A 24,129-nucleotide genomic window follows, 5' to 3' on the forward strand; every position below is an offset into this window, starting at 1 on the left:
TCTTACTTTTAATAACCCACCAACTTATCTGTCATTTTATGAAAGGCTGCACTTACACAGAATATATTGCCTTATAGTTACTGAAACTAACCACAGTCACTGGGTATCCAAATAAACATTACTACTTATAATTGCACAACTAATGGGGAAGAAAGTGGGTATATGTCTGGGATTTCACTTTTCTTAGAAAAACTCGCTAAAAACCAAGTATAAAAGAAAAGGAGAAGAAGATGCTCTATGGGACAAAGGTTTTCACATTTCTGACACAACTAGTGAATAAAAGTTGTGTGACTATGGACTCACCAAGTTCATCTATCTGTTTTAATAGTTCAACGGCATCAAGTCCCACGGAGAACTTTATAAAAACTTGCACAAAGGGGTTCCTTAGCGTATTCTAACAAATAATAATAGGGAATTAGTGTTACTACAGGAGGAAAACATGTTTAATCATCATCTCTCTAACAACACCCACCGTGAAATGAAGTAACCACCCCTGGGCATTGTGAATGCACCATGTTGCAAAGACCCATAGACAAATTCTTGAGAAAGGAAGAGAGGGTATATGGCTGGTAATGTCCTGAACAGCTGGCCTTTTGCTTGTCTATAGACACAAATTGGTCAGCATGTTAACATGACCAGATATGACCATAATTATCAACATTAGGAGATTATATTCAATTTAGCAATTCTTTTTCCCATGGCTATTGTAGAATTTTATATATAACATATATAACATATTATATACAAAATTTTGATAGTTCATAATTGAATTTTGTCGAACTAAAACAAACACAAGCATTTTTTTACAAAGTGGGATGTCTTCATGGATCTGACATCACAACTCGTTTGTTTGTATATTAGTTCTACCACTTTCTAGCTGTGAAGTTTTTAGCAAGCAACCAGCCTTTTCCAGCCTCTGGTTATTTTTCTGTAAAGTAGAGATGAGTGACTCATCAGAACAGTCTACTGTAAATTATTACAATATTGTTTTAAATGCTAATAAGTGCAACTACCTGAACATGGAAAAATAAACCAATAATAAAACTTTAAATTACTCTACTCCATGGAAAGACTAAAAATTTTAAAATAAAACATAAATGCTTTAAAATATAAAAGCTTTTATAATTAGCTTCCAAAATTGGGAGATATACCTAGTAAGGTAACACTGAGACCTTGTTATGTGCTGGGCGCTGTCTAATAGAATTTACTTGATTTTCTCAGTTTTCAATAAGACCTTGAGGCAAGTACTGTCATTACGCCCAGTTAATAGAGGACAAGGCTAGGGCTAACATAAGTGTGTAAATTCCTTTGGAAGGAGACTTGACTTGGGGTGCTGAGCACACAATACGATATACAGACAATGTGTTGTAGAATTGTATACATGAAACTTAAATAATTTTTTAACCAATGCCACCTGAATAAATACAATAAAAATTTTAAGAAAAAGAAAGTGTCTTAATTCTCCTAAGGACACACAACAAGGCTCAAGGGGCAAGATGAATGAAGAGATTTCAACTTCATTAAAGAAATATTTATATATCTTCTATGTAAATTCATGGGCCCAGTTTTTATGTGAGTTAGGCTTAAGTTGGTTGTACTTTTTGAAGACAGTTCAGTACCATTTATTTTGTCCTTCCTAGCAATATCTTCTGTTTTATTATCATGGAGATAAATGAGTAAGAATAATATGTATTAATAAAGCATACATAAATATAATAAAATTGATTTGCTAAACACATAGCTGCTGAGGGGTCTAAGAGTAATTAGTAGCATGCAGACTGATATCAGGCTATCACACTGCTATATTCTATGATAACCTCAGTCCTTTAAAATCTGTTTACTGGAAATTAACTTGTGTTTCATGGAAAGACTGAATCAGAGTGTTATTAATAAGCAAAGCACTGTGTTAGCTATGATTCCAAGATGCTTGGCATCTTATTTTCATTCCCCCATCACTCCTTTTGCAATCATTTCTCTCTGTAATATATAATACTCCATTTAAATGACCCACACATATGATCCCTGCAAATCTGTGAAGTGATTATCAGTACACCCATTTTAGAAATTCATAAACTTCAGACCAAGTATTTTAAGGAATTGGCCTAAAAGTTCACAAATGGGAAAGCCAGATCTTTTGCTAAAAGTGTGAAACTTCAAATTCTGTGTACATTTGGAGAAATAAGTTTTTCCTCAATAATTAAGAATAATGACTTCCTTTGGTCTAGAACAGAATAAAGATATTTTCATTAGATGATGATCCCTTTATGGATATGATCATAGAATTTCTTCTTAGTAAATGACTGAACTTCAGAACTATTATACATAGATCATGTCCTTTGTTAATTTGCCACTTTAGCTAGCAAAACTTTCTTTAATGAAATATTATGTGTGGGCTTTTTATCTGTTCACAGAAAAAAGTTTTTGGGAAAAAAAAAGCAATCTTTCACATATGCCAATAAACTACTAAGTAGCCTTTGTTATCTGAGATTCACTGAAACAGGCCACTTAAAATAAATGTGTTTATAATTAGAACCAAATTTAATGTCAATTGTGGGGAAGATATTTGATGAAAAGTTTATTGTATATTAATCAAATATATTAAATATCTGTTTGAGAAACTTATTGCATTATTATAATAAAAATCAGGTTGTAATTATAACTATCCACTAATTGTTAGCAAAAACAAGTTCTAATAAAGTATGTTAAGGCTATAATTTTCCTGACAAAGTTGCATGATTCAAATCCTTTATGCTTAACTTCTTGAGCATGATTATTTAAAAAGGCATTAAAAATATATACTCTAGGGCTCCATCAATTTTCCAAGGGCTGCTCTCAATTCTTTGATAGACAAGCCTTTTTTTTTTTTTAAGCTCCTGCATTGTCATCATTACTGCCCATTTTCTCTTCTCCAGCAGATAACTGATCTAGCTCTGCTTGGTCCTTAATTATCAATAGCTCTGGGTGTGATTGAAACACTTCTCCATATTATTTGCATGACATTCAAAACATCCTGCATCTCTCACGAGAATAGTAAATTACACTCTTCAACCAGTGTCCACTGTATTTGAGTTGCATTGTCAAATCTTGGACCAAAACTAGAGTGTCATGTGTTCCAACCAAAGAACTCCCCAAAAGAAACATTCTTTTCCAGAGTTTTAGTATTTTAGGACATCTGCTTATTTTAAAATAGCAAAGCATAATTTAAAGTGGAGAAATAAATAAATAAACATATTTTAACTAGTTTTAGAGCATTGTATTTTTGGAAAACAGATTGACACCATCAGCTATGTCTCAAGATCAACTTGTAAGATGGCTTATCTCTGTATTACAGAAAAGCTGTGATACAAGAGGGAGGATGATTATAAACATGAATGACATATCTGTTATCCTATCTCAGACCCACTCTCTGAAGGAGAGGAATTTTAATCTGTTGAATATAGATTCTGAGTCCCTATCTTACTATTCCCATAATGAAGGCAATTAAAATCACAAAGAATTATTATATAAATTGTATGAGAGTGATTGACAGACCCCTCTCTTACCTGGAGCATTGGAATTGTCTGGTTTAACAGGTGGAATGAATTCATGAAAAGTGGTGACTGATTCATCCACTCTTGAGATTTTTCTCTTAATTCTGCCAGCTGTCTCAGAGTTACATTAGACTTAAAGACAAAAATAAAACAAAATAAATTAAATGAAATAAAAACAGATCTGGTTTATTTGTATTTTTCCTACATTTCATAAAGGTCTCTTGAGGTTGTTTTGTTACATAACTTTAAGAAACTGTTCTAAATGGTAAAAGTATTGCCAGAAATTTCCCACATGGTCAAAGCTTTTAAAATACCAACTTTTACAGAGTCAAGATCACTTACAAAATTTCTGGAAAATTTAGGATTTGCTTCACGTCCAAAGTGAAATTATAACCAAAATAAAAGCATGTTTTCTGCAGTTTTCACAAGTCATTCATTTAAAAAATGATACACTTAAATTTACTGCTAAAGAAACAGTGAAATTTAAGGATATAAGAAGAGGATACACTCATATGTTGCTGGTGGCAATGGATGTTACAGCCTTTTTTTGGAAAGCAATCTGACATTAGTCATTAAAATAAAATATAATACCATTTAATCTTTCAATCACTGAAATAAAAATACCATTCTGTAAAGTCATATTCCCAGGAGTATTTGTCGCTACATTGTTTACATTAGTAAAAAATCAAACCTAAGTCCTTGAAATAAAATGAATGCCCAACCATTGAGGATTGGCTGAGTAAATTCTATGATATGAAAATTTTCAATCTTCAAAAAAGAGTGAATTAGACTATACCTATTGAATTGGAAGAAATTTCCACAAGGTATTGTTGTATGAATAAAGCAATACATTTGAAAGTGTTATAATGTAACCTAATTTTAATAATTCAAACAATGACTAAAGAACTCTGCATACAAATGTATATATAGTTTAATAATTTATAAAGGATGAGAGAAGTGTGCATAAATTATAAAAAGGCACATACTTGAATGCTAACGGTCATTAGTTTTCATGGAAAGAAGAGCAGAATAAGAAGGGACAAAAAGAGGAGGTGAGAACCAAGCAAAAAGGAAAGAAAAAAAAGACTGCACTAGAAAATAAACTTTTTGACTTCTGTAATGACTTCACTTATGCAAAATTGTGTAGACATGTGTAGTCAATACAGCAATAAGGCATTAAAATGCAATACAAAAGAAACAAATAACATCCTGGAAATCAGTGATGCCCTTATGTCTATTTTTATAGACCTAACAATAATGTTATATTTACATAAGCTACAGTTTTGTAAACAAGGAATGGTAAAACAGATTTTTTTCACTGTTATTCTATCATTTTAAAAGCATTAAGTTTATAATTCAAATCATTAAAGCCAATTTTAAAAGTGAGAAGGAAATGCTATTATGGTTAAATTAGATAAGTATAGTTACTACTACTAATGTCGTCTTTCTCAACCTCTATATTTTATATAAGATGTTAAGTTGTACAACCAAAAATGAAGTCAAGAATCTATTATTTAGGGACTTTTTTTGTTAAAATTAGTTATATGATGCTTCAATTTTTTTTTCTAGTGTCATTCTTTTTACATACTTAGAAAGTTAGACAAGAGTTGTCAAAAAACATTCTGCTTTGGGAGATAAGTTGAAAAATGTGAGGCCTTGCTTTCACTAACTTCATTCTCAAGCATCAACATGGTTCATTTCTCTTCAAAGAGCTACCACCCAATCCACATTGTTTACACATATACAGGACATAAGTAGAGAATTGTTAAGTTTCCGAAAGCCAAAGGAAATCTGACTCGGCTAGAGTAAAACTGGAATTTGGCTACTTTAAAAATCATTTTAATATGCAAGATACAAACTTTTATTTATAATGGACAAACCTTCTCCATTATCGCCTTTGTGATTGGAGTATACGGTGCATACAAAATCTTTCCCAACAACATAGGTTTCAAGAAAGCCCAAATCACAGGTCCAGCAGGCATGTTAATGATGTCTTTATAAAGGGAGAAACAAAATGGTGCTGGAAAGAAAGTGTAATAACATATTTTAGTATATATATTTCAAATCTATTTCTTGATGGTAAATTGACACAGATTATTATCACACCCCAAAACAGTGCCTTAGCACTATTAACAGATGTGAGGCATCTGATATCAAAGTTAGAAAGTATAGTAACAAATCCTTTTTAGATATAAAAGTTTAACTCAATAACAAGCTCATAAGAAGTGATGGCATTTTGTCAAGAGGGGTTAGAAAGATTGAAAATTAAATTGCAAAATTGCTTCTAATGGATCCACCTCACTAGCATTTAATTTAAAGTACACACACACATATTTACCAGATAAAGGAACTGTTTAATAAATGTTTGTTGAATAAATAAAAAGATAAATAAATGAATTAATCCAATTGCTATACTAAATGTCTATATATTATTTGGAAGAGCTCAGCTGATCATGTTTTGCATCTCAAAGTTTATAGAGGAAGTAAATGACTTTGATGTGCCACTAAATGTTCATAGTCCTGCTGCATTCATGGAGCTTCTCTATATTGATGCAAATTTCTAATTCTAGAATGTCAAGAAAAAATATTGACTGAACAAATTTAAGGCGTGTTTTTATGTTCTCTATTGGCAAGGAAGGTGTAATTGTAACTGAAAAATTCTTAGTGTTATGGGCTAAGTGTCTACTTTGCAGCAGACTGCCTGGGCTCAAATCACAAGTCTGATACTTCCAAGTTGGATGAGTATGACCAGATTCCTTAGTCTCTCTGTGCCCCTTACTACGATGAAGATAGAAGCATGTGCACCTCGTAGGGTTGATGTGAAGAGTAGATGAGTTAATACACAAACACGCTTGACATCTTGTAAGTGCTATATAAATGTTTTCTATTTTTATAGTTGGAGAACATTAATACTTTGTTTATTATAAAAAGCTAAGATATAATAGACAATGCTGTTAGGTAACATTACCACACTGATTTTGAAGTATACTCACTGGCATTTGTGGGAATTCCATATTTTGCAGCAATTTGCTCTTTACTTAATTTATAAGTCAAAAAATCATTGGTGTGGTTGCCCTTTCGCCTCTGGGAAGAGGGCAGCAGGGCAGTTAGGTATTCAGTGGTAATCCCTTGGGAACACAATGCTTGGGAGATGGTGCTAAATGACCCTTGAGCTGTGCTCATCCGCTTGCTTCTGTACATTGCCTGTGAGATCAAAATCCACAATTTACGTACATTATATTAGCTGCAAATGTTATTGAAAACCGTCCAGAAAAAAAAAAAAACCTGTTAATACTTAAAGTATTCTTATAATTTCTGTATGTCATAATTCCTTTAAAACCTGTATCCCAAATATAAATGCAGAATGTGAAACTTCAATTTAAGCCTGAGTAGAAGAGTTTTCCTGTAGGAGAATTTTTTTTTTGCAATGTACCTTATTTGTAACAATGTATTATAACTATTCTCAAATATAAGTTAACATGACAAAAGGAATTTTCCAACAAGAACATTACTGGGTGACTTTTCTACCTGTGTTAAGGGAACATTTCTGGGCAGATGCATTTGTTTCAAGGATCTCATTTTGTTGAGCAGCGGATATGTGCCGGAAGCCAGATGATTGAGAATGCCCTTTAACTTTATGAAGAGTTCTATCATTTTTTCTACTGGTTTTTGATCTTCTTTGGGGAAAAACACCTAACAGAAAAAGAATAAAAATAAATGATTTATGTGGAGAAACCAGAACCTTCACACACCATTAGTGAGAATATTAAAAGGCAAAGCCACTTTGGAAAACATTTTGGATGTTTATCAAATGGTTAAACATGAACATACCATACAATCCAGCAATTCTATTCCTAGGTCTTTCCTGAGAGAAGTGAAAATGGTATGTCTATGCAAAGACTTGAAGGTCCGCAGCAGCATTACTCACAAGAGCCAACAGGTGAAAACAATCCATGTGAATGGATAAAATATATATCCTTAAACTGGAATATTACTTGGCAATTAAAAATTAATGAAATATTGACACATGTTGCAACATGTATGAATCTCAAAAACATTATACAAAGTGAAAAAATCCAGACATAAAGACCACATACTGTATCATACAATTTATATAAAAGATCTATAAAAGGCAAATCTATAGAGATAGAAAATAGAGTAGAGCTTGCTGGGCTTGAGTTCAGAATGGGAAATGATTGATGGAAATGTTAAAAAATTAGGTTGTGGTAATAGTTGCACAATTTTTCCCATTTACTAAAAAAAGTCATTAAATTGTACACTCAAGTAAATTTTTTGGTATATAAATAATACTTCAATAAAGTTGCCAAAAATAAAGAATTTTAAAAGTTAGAAAGGTAAAGATCAGTTACATAGTTCTTCATGTATACTATTGGTCAGAAGTCATATAATGTGCTCCTTAAAAGCAAAAAACTCTGCTGAAAAGCTCACGTGGTTTATTTACTCCTAATCCCATAATGTGTTCCTGCTGCAGAAAAAAACAAAACCACTAAAAACATTTTAAAATTATAAAGTCACTTTATCCTCTTACTCATTTATTTGTTCACAGGACTTTAACTGAATGCCTGCTATGTTTCCAGCACCAGGCAAAGTGACGAGTATACAGTGGTGCACAAACTGGCACCTTCCCTCCAATAAGAGACATTTGGTCCAAGAGGGGAAACAGCTATTAAATAAGTCAACAAACAAAAGGCTTGGGAAGATGAGGAGGAAGAGAGAGTTTAGCTAAGAGGTCAAAGGAGGTCTTTCCAAAACAGAACCCCAAAGAAGAGAAAGAACATACTATAGAAACAATAAGGAAAGGAAGGAAGGTTATAGGCAGAAGGGGAAACGTGTGAGGTCCATTAGGAAGGAGAGCTCTTGGCACATCCAAGGAAGAAATAAACCACCATTACGAGCACAAGATTTAGTTGGAAAGATATAAAGACAAAGCTGCCTTCATAGCACAGTTACTAATTGCCATCAGATTTTTCTAAATTAGAATAAAAATTATAGGCATTCTTACATCGATGTAAAATAAATTGACTAATGATGAAATTTTTAAACATTTTTGTTTGCAACACCTAAATGAATTATGTGTGGTCTTTAGCTTGTCGAATTCACATGTTTAATTACTAGATTCAATAAGAAATGTTTGGTTTGATATCTTCTCTGCGGAGGCATTATCAAATAAAGATCAAAATATGGCTTCATATGCATTTGAGGTTATAGTTTAATAAAATGACCATTTGTTTAGTTAAAGAGTATTGTCTGAATTCTTCTATGGGCCAGGCACTGTCCCTAGCATTTGAAATGTTTCAGTGACCAGAGAGGACCTATGGAGCCCGTATCTCAGTGGGGATAGATAGAAAATAAATAATAAAAATGGAGATTAAGTAAAAGATGTAGTATTAATCCGGAAGGGCGATAGAAAACAAATGGAGCAAGGAAAGGAGGTCTGGGAGTGCTGCACATGAGGTCGGTTGCATCTTGAACAGGGTGGTCAGAGTCGGTCTTAGTGAGGTCCGTGCTGACTAGGACAAACAGCCCTGCAAATCACGGGCAGGATGCCTCACTCAGCAGCACCATGTGGCAGTCTTGGGCCCAGGGAGGAGCCAGGTAGGGAACAGAGTTTTAGAGACGGGGTCCTTTTGGGATTTGGGGGTTTACTGGAATAAAATGCAGAGCCACGGGAAGGTGGTGAGCAGAGAAGTGACATAATGTGACTCAAAGTCAATAGATCACTCTGGCTGCTTAGGGATGTTAAGGTGGAGAGCGGGGCAAGTATGGGGGCCAGGAGGCCAGGAGGCCAGGTAAGAGGTCATTGCAGAAATACAGACATGGGAGAGTAGTGACTCAGGAAAGGAATATTCATAAGTAGTCTTAAGACATTTTCATCCTCTTTGCTATGATTCAACTATGCACGTCACCTGTGTTGCTTTGGGTTTTTCTTTCCAAAAGATAGAGACATATTTGTCAGTGTTTCTAATAACAAGTCAGTATTTTTGACTTACTTTAGATTTGGGTGAACAAAGTGCTTAGTTTTCTTATGTTCATATTTTTTCTTTCAGTTTTTATTAAATAAGTACTTATAAAACATCTACTTATTGAATTTACTGAGCCCTAATAATGACCATTTTTAAAATTCTACTGGATAACTAATGGTAGCCTCTACCTAAATTGATTAAAGAAACACAGGTTTTTATTGAAAACATACCCAACTCTCTTACTGTTTTACTTGAAAAAAACCACTTTGTTCTAATCTTTATTTTTATCTTAGTAAATGAATGCTTATTCACTGTAAAAAACTATCCTAACACTTGTACTTCACATATTAATATAGTACATATTAAATTTATATATTCCATATATCAAATTTAATTCCTGGTCTTGGATATACAAACTGAGAGTTAATGAGTCTATAATATTCATTTATTCATCTATAAATGTGCAAATTTGCTATATATGATCTCTAAGGTCCCATTTCACTCTAAAATAAAGCTATAATTCCACAAGCTATGTAAATGGATTGGATTCCTTATAGCATCAGACAGCACACATGTGTAATCACATATTTTATACTCAAGTATGAATATAAAAATATTTCAGCAACCACAACTTGCCTTGTACGTGAAGTTGTAAATGTCTAGGTAGTGTAGAAGAGTGAGCCCAATGAGGTAAGACTGACGGTATCTCTCGGGAAGAGGCAGGCTACAGAATTCCTTCATCGCATTTTCCAGTGAGGGGTTGGTCATATCAGCATCACAAGAATGCAACCAGAACACACGAGAAATAATCTGCAAGTTGTAGGAAGAAAAATATTTTAGCTGTGAATCCATTGAGAGCCATCTGTCCATTTTGAGAGGTTTTTCTTATACTCTTAGACTTCATTTTAAAAAGATGACATCCTCAAAACCAAATACTTATTTAAAGCACTAATCACTACCAGTAAAACTACAGCAAGCCCGTAGTTCACTGAAAAGCTTAAGGAATAAGATGGGAACAGAGAGAGGGGTCTACAATTATTTCTTGCCTGGACACCTGGGTGAATAATAGCACCAAGAAAAAAAAAATTGGTTTGGAGTTAAGTTTGGGAAAAATACTAGTTTAACACTCATGCTGCCTTTAAAACTTGCCTTAGTTTATTTAAATTACAGTTTATTTTTATAGTCATTCAAAGTTGTAATATTGTACAATGGGCTCTTGGGTTCAGAAATGAAAGGCAAAGAAAAATGCCCAGAATCTCACAATAATGTGAATCAACCTGGGTAGTGATACTGGTGCAAAAAGTGAGGTATAAATATGAGAAACAAGATATCTCCATTGCCACCAAGTTGAAATGAAGAGAAACGCTTATGAAATTCCAGATTATAGAAACTTTTCTCTTCTTTTGAAAGCAATGAGAATGCATTCTCTCCATTTACATGTTTTAATTCAGTAAAATAAAGCTGCTCGTCAGAAGCTAATAACATGATTGCTGCAATTAGATCTTAGGATCAAATGAGCAAAGGGTGAGACCAAAGGGAAAAGGTGGGTTAATATTATTTGCTAGAACAAGAGGAGGAAAGTGAAGGCAAAGCAGTTTCCATTTTTGTACTAGGGAACCAACTAACATGACGCAAGTAAACATAAATATTTTCCAAAGGCAGCCTTAAGGGCTTTTAAAAAACATTATCTAATATTGGAGAATGACTGGACTGTGCTTAGGAATGACATGCTCTGTCACATGGGAGGTTTGAATGGATTAGCCTTAAGCTCTGCAGCTCTTTTAGAAAATTTCTATGGCACATCCAGACAATGGACTTGGAAAAGGGATAAAAGATAAGAGATTGCAAGTGGAAAACCCTATTATCAGCCTACGAGGAAATGACATTATTCATTTTCACACCCCGAAATATACACTACACCTGCAAACTTACACCAACTTACTTTGACCATATCTATGTTATATACTGTCTTGTCCAGGGACTTTTAAGAAGTAAAAAAAAAAAAGTATTTATGATTATTTTAATTTCAACAAATAACAAGTTATAGTCTTCCTGTTTTGTCCCCTAATAAAGTTACTGAAACTTTGATATCATCATAATAGAAATTTATGATGCAAATCAACTTCAGATAATGTGAATGTGATAGTGAACACAAGGAACTGATTTCACCGCTTATTTAAGAAAACCATGGGGGCGGGTGAGGAAAAGGAGAGGAACAAGTAAGCAAGAGGAAGGAAAGAAAGACTAGAAGGGAAGGAACAGAAAGGAATAATATTCTTGCTTCAGAATTTTTCTTCCATCTTCTCTTAAGATCTAGTCCTCTAATGTTATCACTTGAATGGAAAATTCACCAGATTTGCATTCACCTATTCAGTATTTTACTGATAAGTACTCAAAAAAAATATTTAACGTTATTTAGATTTTAAACACTGGATGTAAGTACAGATACATTCCACCCCACCTCAGCTCTGTTATCAGGGATAGGAATGGCCAGCAAATTGTCGATAGTCCTGTTGGATAGTCCTGTCATTCTCCCCAGTTCTTCCTTTAGTGCTTCCACATTTTTAAACATTTCGATTAACTGACCTGCAAAGGGAAAAAAAAGAAAGAAAACTCCCATGTTGATGGTGATGTAATTTTTTAAGTCATACTAACACAGAGAAACCGTCTAGACTAAAACATATATTCAACATGTGTTTCTTGTGTCTGGAACAAATGTCTCCCAGTTTTGGCAAACTTTGCATCTTTAGGATGTATTTATATCTGATTTAGACTTCTTCTTATTACAATCTCACTAACCCAATGAAACAGATTGCCTTGTGTTCCTTAGAGGTCTGCAACTCAAGGTTCATTCAAAAAAAATATGGTTTCCTCAGAGACTCGGATCACATAATGGACTAAATATATATCCCTCCATTTGATTTAAAGCATCCCACAAATTCAAAATGCTTTTTAACCTCGGATCATATAATATTGTCAACTTAGGGCAAGGCTTGCTAAATCTGCTACACAGGGCCACAGGGCGCAGGGCATTTTTCCAAAGCTTTGCCCAGCATGTTACTAGTTTATAAAGAGTTTTCAAATAGAATGGGTTTAACATCAAACTTTTTTAGGACAGTAATTATAATTACTTCATATCTGGGTCATTTAATGCATAATATTTTTTACTTCATTTTGGCAGATGGTGATCTCCATTCTGCAAATGCCATTCGACTTCTTTATGAAGTATCCCTCATGCAAATACAGCATCTTTATTTTTGGACTTAGTGTCCTTCCCATTTTGTGGCAGCCTGTTGTCCGAATTCTAAGTGCCTTTCTGTTCAGTATTGAGGTATTATGCAGAGAAGAAATGTATTGCATGATGCATCATTCTCAGAATACTAATAGGAGGTTCTGAATTTAGATTTCTGTACAGAGCAGTGCATCTATTTTATTTTTTAAATCGTATTATCCTCATGGAAGTAAATAAATTTCATCCTACCTTTCTCCACGGACCATCAAATGTACTTTAATATATCAGAGAAACAAAAGGTAACTCGTCTAACTAGTTAAATGTTTGAAGACCTTTTTGCTGTGAAATCAAATTTTCCTGTTTTATTCTCTGCTGGCTTTCTGTGTTTTTACTTTACATGAGTAACCATATTTGAAAGCTTCAGGTTTCTGATGCAAAAGAGCAGATACAAAGCAGATTTTGTTGAGAACTTCAAAAAAGCTTTTCTTACACTGCAGCATGAGAATCATACTCATTCTAATAAGACAGCATTTAAAATATGGATGGGGACACACCTGGCTTTTCAGAAGTGTCTGCACTGTGATTGACATGCAGTGTGGCTTCTATGGCTGGTATTAATCGTGTAATATTTTCCAAGTAATTCATTTGCAATGCCTGTTCTAGAAACCTGGAACAAAACAGAACAGAAGAGGAAATTGAACTCTGCATTTCAATTATTTGAGAAGAGATTTCACCAAGGAAGAAGACATTGAAAAAACATACCTATCCATATTTAAGTTAATTTTGATTGGATCTCCAGTGAGCAAATCTTTCAGTTTTTTAGCAGTGATGTCGTTGTACAGTAGGCTGGTTGCTATCTCTGTGCCGAGCTCCGCTGCTTCGAGGAGTTCCACGTGAAATGCACTCTCTTCACATAGGTTTCTGAAGTTTATAGTAGAGAGCTGGCACATTTTCTCAACGGAATTGAAAGTTTCAGGTTCACAAAGAAGCTCTGTCAAGTGTCGAAGTTGAGACACCTTTCCAGATGGGGGAAGGAGTGGGAAATAGATGTTACATTATTCTGAATACTTAGTACTTGACAACAAGCAACCAAAATCAATTTACTTCAAAAAATTCATATGTGTTTTGTTAGTTGGCACTTGGCAACAGTTTTAGCATGAAGCGCTCTTTTCAGTCACGTGAGTTTATTGTTTTCTTAAGAATTGTAAAGGGGGTCAAATATTTGGTGACAGAAGATGATTTGACTTTGAATGGTGGACACACAATGCAATACACAGATCATGTGTCATAGAAATGTACACTTGAAACTTATATGAGCCTGTCGATCAATGTTACCCTAATATACTTTTGAAAAATAAGTCAATTTTTAAAATGTTATAAAACTTTTGGACCTATCAGACCTATCTTTTTCAACTGTACTCATATCTTGTAGATTCAAAGTTTTAAAAGATGTTATTTAGTTTTACCTATTTAACTCACAAATACTTAAAGTAAGTTTATATGTTAAATCATCGGTAAGGGAAGATAGCAAAGCAAGTATGGTTTGGAACTTCAAAAATGTCTATCTTCCTCACCCCCATAAAGATGGGTACTGTTTTTAAAAATCCCCCAAAACAAAAACAGAAAATAACAAGTGTTGTCAAGGATATGGGGAAATTGGAACACTTGTACACTGTTGGTGGGAAGGAAGAATAATGCAGCCACTATGGAAAACAATATGGGGGTTCCTCAAAACAATAAAAAATTGCATTATTATACAATCTACTTTTATGTATATACCCCAAAGTATTGAAAATTCAACTTTAAACAGCTATTTGTTGATGGCAGCACTATTCACAATAGCCAAGAGGCAGAAGCAACCCGAGTGTCCATTGACAGATGAATCTGTAAACAGGATGTGGAATATACATGAAATAGAATATTATTCAGCCTTAAAAAGGAAAGAAATTCTGACACACGCTACAACACGGATGAGCCTTGAGGACATTACTCCAAGTGAAGTAGCTAGTCACAAAAAGATAAATACAGATGATCCCACTTATTTAAGTCACCTAGAGTAGAAAAATTCATAGTGGCAGAAAGTAGAACTGTGGCCTTCCAGGGACTAGGGGGGCGAGAGGGATGTGGAGTTGTTGTTTAATTGATTTTAGTTTTACACGATGAGAAGAGTCCTGGGGGCTGGTTCGCACAATGATGTGGAGGCATTCAACAAGACTGAACTTCACAGTTAAAATGGTTAAGGGTGCAAATGTTACGTTACATGTATTTTACCACAACTAAAATTGACAAGAAAGAGCCTGTTTTGAACTGCAGCCTGAGAATCATACACATCTTACTAAGACTGCATTTAAAATATGAATGGGGACACACCTGGTTTTTCAGAGGTGTCCACATCGCTATTGACATTCTCTCCTAACCCTCTTATCTATTGAGGAAAACTAGGGGCAATTATTTATTTTGTGGAACAAAAGTGTTTTTAAAGGGGCTTAAAATCCCACATGCAGAAGAGGAAAATGGAAATCAAATAATTTCCTATCTTGTCACCTACATTCTCTGACATTCACTGTGCTCGGTGAGTTTTGAGGATATATCCCCTAGTCATGCTTCCTGGAAGGAAAAATAATGCCTCTGGGAAGCCGCGTCTACTGTGCTTGGGAGCTACCCTAGAGCTTTTCCTTTTAAGAAGTCAAATAATTTGGAGCACCATCTAAAAGAGCAAATATATGTATCATTCACTGCAGCTCAGTTTCCAATCAGAAGTTGCATTTTGACAGAAATGAATTATTTTATTATACAGGAAAATGTTTGGAACATTTTTTTTCTTTTTTAAAATTAACTTTAATGAAGTATAACTATATATTATAAAATTAACTTATTTTAAGTGTACAATTCAGTGTTTGTAATTGTCATTATAATCCAGTTTTAGAACATTTATTTTTCAGAGTGGCAGATTATTATTTTTTTAATTATTGTTGTTCAATTACAGTTGTCCCAATTTTTTCACCAGTGCGCTCCCCTCGCCCCCTACCCCCCGATTCCCACAGCCAATCCCCACCCCGTTGTCCATGTCTATGGGTAATTTATACTTGTTCCTTGACTAGACCCTTCCCCTTTGAAAGGAAATTCCTTTCTATATATCAAATGGGAAAAGCACAAGAACATGTCTTTGATGAGAGGTTCATAGCAAGTATGTGCAGGCCGTAGCAACTAAACACCGATCATCTTATACATCAAATATTATTGGCCTGTTTTCTAATTGAATTCTGGCTTTGAATAATCTAAAATAGCCTCACACATAATAAAATTCTACTTACTAGTCTTATTGGTAAGAGAAATTTTTCATTATGTAATAGATCCAATCATTCACCAACTATAACTATATGTTTGCCACTCTGTTCCTTCCTTTGATTTTTCCAGATAGTAAATATGATTAAACTTTTAATGAATAGAGCCAAGCCTTCTTGTCACATCCACCAGTGAATTTTATTTTAGTGATTTCTTAAATAAAAGGATAAATACTGGTAGCTCAATATATTTGTTTTAATTGAGAATTTGAGGGTGCAGTAAATTTGAACAACTTTTGCTCCTCAGTAGAGACCCAACTATATTTTTTAATTACAAGTTTGACATACATGGATGAGAAACCAGTAAAAGTCCATATAGCATAATCTTGGCTTGATAAGATAGAAGTAATAGAAGTGAAATGGAAATCTAGCCACACTATTGAAGTAGATTTGGTTCTCTGAAATAAGAATTTAATTCAGGGTCAATATTGTGGGATGCACTGAGAGGCACATCTACCAAAGAGCGGCATGATGCCCATTTAGTTTTTGTCATTGTTTACTACTTCTTCTAAAATTTGTTCATACATGCGTTAGCATTTTGGTGCTCTATGAGTCATTAGTAACCAATGTAAATTTAGAGAATTAAAATTCTTTCTTCAAATGTCTGTGTCAAGTCCAGATTGTAGGTTTGTAAGAACCTCATGTACAGCCTCTCTCTCCTTTATCACCAGCCTGGTCCATACAGTTAGTAAGGACTCAGGCCTCACTGGAACAATGACCATAACTAATTCCATGTCCAGCAGCAACTGAATTCCCCAGCACCTATGGTTCCCAAATGCATCTTGAATCAGAATTTTAAGTGACATGATGGTGTACACCTCAGAATATTGTAAGCCTAAACATGATAAAACAGCAACCTACGGGCCTCTTGGTGGGGGAAAGGGCACTATTTAAAAATGTAAAAGTGTTACAATAAAAATATGTGTTATGGATATTTCTGCCCATTATGGGGAATAGCTACTTCATTTGTAGTTCCCCAATAGTGATGTTATCCTTCCCACCAAAAGAGACTGGAAAGAAAGAGGAATAAAATAGGCAATGAAGGAAGGAGAGAACACAAAAGCTCTAGAGTAGAATATTAGGGCTAGAACAGAGAAGTGGAACCGAAGGAAAAATCACCAATGAATGACAGGCATTTGACATTTTGGAAGGTTTAAACCTTCTTAGAAATACCATGAATAAAGATTTGGTATGGATGGCCCTGACTGTCACAATCAGGGTCCTAATTACCAGGGAGGGCAGAGCAGAGGAGTAAAAACATCTCTCATTGTAAAACTCTAGGATTTTGTCTTCATTCTTTCACCGATATGTACTGAATATTTCCATGTGCCACACTCTATGTCAAGTGCTGAGGATATAACGGTAAAGGGGACAGAGTTAGCATAGTTCCTCATGGAGCTTGTAGTCTTGGTAAAAGGCAAGAGATTTATACAATCTGAAGAGAAACGAGCATATGGGGCTTGTAGTCTTGGAATGAATGGGTTGTCAATGGCAAATAGCAGCCGTGCTTTTATAAATGACAATGCATTTTCTACCCAAGGGACAAAAGTATAGTTTGTTTCCATCTCCATGGAGTCTAGAATTTTTTCTTAATGTAGCCCTCTAGGGGAGTAGTATATTAAAAATGTAGATGCTGTTTTATATTACTCCTAGCTCTATTGCCATTCCATTAGAGTAAATAATTGAGAATGTTTTCTTTCCATTTTCCTAGTATGTATTGTATACGGTTTCCTCACAAAGTGAAAACTACAATGAGTAATTGCCCAGGTAACACAATCACGTGGCCAGGGCTCTACTTTAACAGCCTCATTTGTTCATGCATTCTAAAGTCAAGTCTTAAGCTCCTACTATATGCCAGGGGCTTTAGAGATGCAGAGGCATAATTTAATCAGAGTTTATACTCTAGGAAAGGAAAAAGACCCTATCTATACAAAAAATTATAGTGCCAAGTAATACATTCCAAAAGCCAGAAATCTATCTGTTGTCAGAAACTCTTCCTTACACCTCACACCTCACTGGCTGCCATCATTTCCTGTCAACTCAACGTCCTACAGCACTCTTGAAAGTGTCTCTTCCTTCTAATTCTCTGCCATTGACAGGGTTCAGGGTCTCAATTTTTGATTAGGTTATTTCAAATATCACCTATTCGGTTTTCTTCCAATCCATGCTCCACAATTCTCCCAGAGAGATCTCTTTCTAAAATGCAAATATCACCTTCCTAAAACTCATAGCTTTCAGGATCAGATTCAAACTCCTTGACTATGACAAAGAGGCCTTTGGGATCTGGGCCTGTGGTTCTCTGCATCCCCCTTGCCTGCCTCTCCCATTGACACCTTCTTCTTATGCTGGACACATGACTCCAGGTAGCCTATGTCTGTCTTTTAGGTTCACACCTCTGTCATCTTACAAATGCATGTCCCCATGTCTGGAATGCAGGATTGTAACCTAATTCTACGCAGTCCAGCTAGACACTGAGTAAGCATTACCTCCTTCAGAAATTTTTTCTCTTCACCTCTGTCCCTTGAGATCTTCCTTAGATATCCCTCCTCCACACACTGAATCCTGTCCTTCCACATACCACAGCACTTCTCTCACCATGTTATAATTATTGGTTTGTCTTTCTAAGTTCTCCAATTGATGATAAAATTTTTTTAGATAGAGATTATGTCTTTTAAAGAAATAGATTAGTAGTATGGGAGCAATATTGACAGACTGAGTGAAAGAATGGATAAATATTATATGCACACAAAGTAATTATCCTGGCTGAGAAATAGGAAGGAAGACAATACTCTAATATTACTGGAATGGCCATTAAACTTGTCCTTGAAGGATGAGTGGATGTTTTTCAGATGAATGCATAACTTCCTTCTCATTTGCACAAACAAATTAAGATGGTGCTAAATTAAGTACATTAAATTTTTTTTTAATTTGTGTAGAAGACTTAGGACTACAATGTAGGTAATCTAACTAGCATATATATTTGTAATATTCATGGACATATGATTTGGATGCCTGCTTAATTAGACCGTGTTGACTCTACAAGTCATCTTGCATGCCCTGAATAAACCAGTTTTAATTTTACTTTATCTCTGTCTACATAAATCAGATTAAACTGCTGTTCTTACTAGGAAAACTACTTTCAAAATTTAATAGGGTGATTTAAGAAACGAAGTGAATTTCATGATAACCTGCATACTATATGCATGAGCTAAACAAAGAACAATAGACAAATAAACATGAACCAATCCAGACAAACTTCAGGGTTTTAGTTTTTTTGGTTGCCTCCTCCTCTTTCTTCAATGTCTTACACTTTAATATGAATTATTAGTTTCTTTTTATAATGACAATAATAAAAATAAGGTGAGTCAACTGAGTTGTTTTTCTTTTTTTGGCACACTGCAAAGTCTAAAACATCAGCTTTTGAAATCAAATTTTATAGTTTAAAAAACTAATAACTCAAATTAGAAATAATATTACGAATGAAGCTTCATGAGATAGCTATATTGTTAGTCATTCTTTTATGCATATGCACACTGTAACTTGGCTTTTATGGTTCATTTCATGCAGACACACCTACCAATTAAAAACAAAATATCATTATAACACCAGCACACTTCTGTCACAAATTTCCAGCATGAATCTAGAGTTCACATAGGACCAGTATTTATGAAGACACAGATTTAAAACTTAAACTAAAACCATCTTGCCAGAGTACAACAGGAAGTGTTGAGGTTTATTATTTTTTTCAGGGCTTACTTTTGAGTTCAGGACTTCAGGAAGTGAAGGGAAGTAATCCTCATAGGAACCATTTTGAAGAAAATATTTTTTAAATTGAATTGTAGACTGCAGGAGTCTTAAATTTTCTGTAAAGGAGGGAAGAAAAGTTACCTTATGGGAATTGCAAGGTCATTTAGAAAACCAGTTTGAAAGATACCTTTATCCTAATTTATTACTGTTTCTACAATAATAGCCTAGTTCAATCTAAACACAAGACAAGTGAAAATTTAACCTTTTTTTGAACCATGGAGACTACAGAATTCATTATTTTAAAAATATTCAGATATTCTGCTTCAAGACAAAAATATTTCTAGCGAAGGTGCTAAATAGTTTTGGCTCTATGTGAATTGAATATGCTTTTATTTATGACTTTTGAATCTACTATTAAATTGAAGTATTTGGGGAAGAATTGATTGTATAATCACAGTGACACAAATATGCCCTTACAACCTTAATTAATTCATGCCTGCTAAACAGAGACCATGTTTAATTATTTTTGTGCTATTTGCTTGCCATTAAGTTTCCAAGATTGTTTCAGTGTAGGAAAAGTGAATGCCTATGTCCTATAAAATGTGTGAACAAGGTATTTTCTCTTTAAAAGAAAAGAAACATTTTATTAAATGCAATTTTTTATGGTTGTCCAAGTAGGAAGAAACCTGAAAATAAAGTATATAATAGTAAGAAGTATAAATAGCCTGCCCCCAAAATCCCTTCGTTTATGTAATTTACATCTGTTTTTGGTCTATATTATCATTCTTCATTATTTTTTGACAACTAAAATTATTAAGGGCACAGAAAACATCATGAAAGGTTGGGTGAACCCCTAATGACTTAGGACCTTTGGGAAGTTCGTCCAAGGGTTCAGCTGGTATAGCAGTAGCAAGAAAAGTAATAATATATGATTACATATTGCTGTGATATATCGAACCACCAAACTAAAACCGATGCATATGGAAACCAAATTTTTCCATTTTCTTTCCTTTTTAAGCAAATGTCTTAAAAGACTTTCTGCTTTAGAATAAAATTAGAAGCCATGAGCAGCATTTTGACTATTAAGGGAAGTATTACCTTGTGATCCCCTGGCCAAGTGGTCAGTGACATTTCTTACACATGCCAAGTAAGGAATATAAGGACTATTGGCTGATATATTTAAGAGGGCATCTTCAAAGTTTTCCAGTATCAGGAGCCTATAGAATTAGAAAAGAATATGTAAATTAAGTCACATAAAAATAAAGCAAAGTCATTTTGTTCAAATCATGTGAGTCTCTGGTCGTTAGGCATGGGTTGACTGGAGCATCGAAACACTGTGAAGGGGGACGTCTTCCCTCACCCAACCCAACTGCACAGCGACAGCAGGACCCTGGGTTCTGTGAGTACTGCCTTTCTCATGGGCATTATCCCTGCATTTAATTATTTTAATACCCAATTATAACTAATATTAAGATAATAATTTTTAGGCAAATTTAGGGGGAAGAAAAACATCACTGGGCTAAGCATGCTTCATAAAATACACAACCCCTAGTTAAATTTGAATTTCATGGAAACAGTAAATCATTTTTCAATGTAAGTACATCTTGTGAGCATGCATGTTTTCGTTTTCTTTTCCCTCTGAGCCTGGAAACCCCACACTTAGTCTCAATTTCTTCTCTTGTCTAATGAGAGGCAAGAGGTTGGATAATCTGCTAGATCTTTTATACCTATAACATTCTCTAAATCAAGTTAAATTCATTTCATTATGGCATCCATTTGAACACTATAACTTTTTCTCTTAATTCTAAAAAATCTACCAATTCAGTGTTACCAAATTAAGCACTTTATGGTTTCCTTTTGACTGGCATAGGAGGACAGAGCCTGAGATTTTTGAGGCATGTATATGTAAGTGAATAAATGTGTGTGTGTTATGCATGCCCTTCACTTCAACTGTGACACTGTTTCTCTGTTTATTTTATAACTTCTTCCCTTAATGTCCACTGTTGAATGTTATTATGGGAGATAGAGTATAAATGTCAATGACTGATTTGGGGACCATTTAGTTTGAATCAAACTGTACAATACACAAATAACTAGTTTTATCATGTGTGCTTAACTTTGATTTTCAAATACTTAGGGAAGAGACTTACCCTGACACAACTAGTAAGCGTGTAGGAAATGTTTGCATTAACATTAAAGAAGTCTCAGGGTGTTTAGATGTGGGTTATCAACCCTGAATCCTTAGGGAACTTCAAAAAGAAATGTCAAGAGAAGTCTCTAACTTGGCAGTCAGAGCACAGCTAATTGGTGCAATAGCTGACCCTTATTTAAATGCAGTCCATTCCCAAGCCCTCTGGCTTTTGCTTAGGCATTTCTTGACCAGAGACTCTCTCCCTAGTTTTGCCTTTCTTTCTTTTGTGTATGTCTTCCTTTCTGCCAGTTGTTAGAGCATAGAGCCATTTCCATCCTGGTGCAGTGCTCTATAGCAACACATTGGCTTAACCTTCTAAATGGAGTGGCCCAAGAGGCTCTCATGACAACATTTCAAGCTCAAAATAAAAGAATGTTGTGCTTGAAGTGATCTTAGAATATCATCGAAGTCATTTTCTTAGTTTCATAACATTTGATTGACAAGATTTTTGAGATTGGACTCCCTATATCTCCAAAATTAAGATTCCATATCTATGTGCCACGATCTTGGCATAAACATCCAATTACTTCTTCAAACCATTTAATTTATGTATCCTTTATATATAATCCTATCTACTTCCCACAAATGCTTATATTAAAAAGATGAGCTTGTGGATGTGTGCATGCATGAGTGCGTACACACACAGGCACACAAGACATTAAAAACAATAACCTTAGAACAAAAATAACGAAGAAGGAGAAAAGCTAAGAAAAACGATTTTTTGAATGGCTTTCTTTAGAAAATTCTGGACCAAAAATTTTTAATTGTATGCCAAGTATACCACTCTGCAATTATTTTAAAGTGGGAATAGAGAGGAAGTCCAAAGATAAGAAATCCCTTAATTTTATCAGCCTCAACAAGAACCATCTTAAAGGACAGAATTCTTCCCAATAAGCTGTCAGCTAGCTGTCAGCAACTAACTATGTGTGCTATGGAATTTGCAGATCTGAGGTGTTAGCATTATCAATGTTTTGGATGCCTGAAGGCTCTGATGAAGATATCTGGCTTTAGCAATAAACATCAGTTACCTCAAGGTTTTTTTTGTTTGTTTGTTTGTTTGTTTTAATTTATTTTTGATGGCTATGAAAGACTCTTGGAACATGGCATCCTGGCCAGGGGGAAATTTCCCAAGGCTGTTCACTTGCTCTGTGGAAAGCACGTGATCCAGCCACCTTAGAGGAGAAGAGAGATGGAAGCAGAAATAGGAGGTAGCTGTTCATGGAAGGATTTGGCCTAGAATTACCCAGAATGGGAGAAGTTGTTAAATAATAGAAAGATTACAAACAACTGCATAAATTTGATTTTAGAAAAAGAAATTCATGGTTTAAAATAAGTCCTATTTGTTTTTATTTATACGAATTTCCATGAGCATAAAAATATACCCTTTGGGACTAAAGTAATCAAAAATTCAATAGTATAATTTATCAGGCCTAAACAACTTCTACATAACAGGCCATCTAGTCTCTAAATGTGCCTTGATATAGGAATTGACTTCAATCAGCTTCTAGAAGCAACTGCTTGTATTGCCTACAATAACTGCTACAGTTTCTACAGGGACCTACTGATATTAATGGTCCTTAGAAGCCAAGGTTGCTGCTGTCATAGCCACTGCCTAATTCTGGGATGACATATTTACATGCCCCCCAAATACTCCAGCATTAAATTACCTATAAACCGTTTTCCACCCAAATACTACAGGGGCAAACACATTTTTGCATCACCTTGACTGACCTTAAGAAATACTTTGATTTTTAAAAACTAAAAGAGTAATGTGAAAAATTGAAGGCTTATACATTTTTCATAATAAAAAGCCTTAGAAGAGTTGGAAATTGGACCTCCAGCTAGATTTTCCTCATAGACATAAGGTAACCAACCAATCCAGATAGGACAAATTGGATCTAGTTATGCAACCTTAGAATTCAAAAAGAGCTTCTTATAAGTTCCAGCTTTACTACTCTTCAACTATACCCTTTTCTTTGGTCAGTCAATAATTGACTTTTCTATTCCATCGTCTTACACACATAAAAGAATTTATGTCTATGAATTGTTTTGATTGCTTCAGCCAAGTTGCCTACCCATTCAGAACAAACCAACAAAGAAA

At 34.5% G+C, this 24,129-nt stretch overlaps 1 protein-coding gene across 1 annotated transcript in view; it reads right to left on the minus strand.

Moving 5' to 3' along the window:
* Window positions 1–24,129, minus strand: part of ABCA12 (ATP binding cassette subfamily A member 12) — a 171,433-nt gene that overhangs the window by 61,198 nt on the left and 86,106 nt on the right. Inside the window, exons 10-20 of the mRNA XM_090283410.1 lie at window positions 20,936–21,054; window positions 19,847–19,953; window positions 13,509–13,762; window positions 13,301–13,413; window positions 11,976–12,100; window positions 10,151–10,324; window positions 7,059–7,223; window positions 6,524–6,734; window positions 5,411–5,550; window positions 3,543–3,662; window positions 304–394 (exon numbers count right to left, since the gene is read on the minus strand). Of these exons, the coding sequence (XP_090139536.1) occupies window positions 304–394; window positions 3,543–3,662; window positions 5,411–5,550; window positions 6,524–6,734; window positions 7,059–7,223; window positions 10,151–10,324; window positions 11,976–12,100; window positions 13,301–13,413; window positions 13,509–13,762; window positions 19,847–19,953; window positions 20,936–21,054 (1,619 nt within the window). The remainder of the gene's footprint in view (window positions 1–303; window positions 395–3,542; window positions 3,663–5,410; window positions 5,551–6,523; window positions 6,735–7,058; window positions 7,224–10,150; window positions 10,325–11,975; window positions 12,101–13,300; window positions 13,414–13,508; window positions 13,763–19,846; window positions 19,954–20,935; window positions 21,055–24,129) is intronic.

Source organism: Furipterus horrens, unplaced genomic scaffold (genome assembly GCF_987537825.1).
Source record: "Furipterus horrens unplaced genomic scaffold, mFurHor1.1.pri manual_scaffold_1, whole genome shotgun sequence".
Taxonomy (NCBI): domain Eukaryota; kingdom Metazoa; phylum Chordata; class Mammalia; order Chiroptera; family Furipteridae; genus Furipterus; species Furipterus horrens.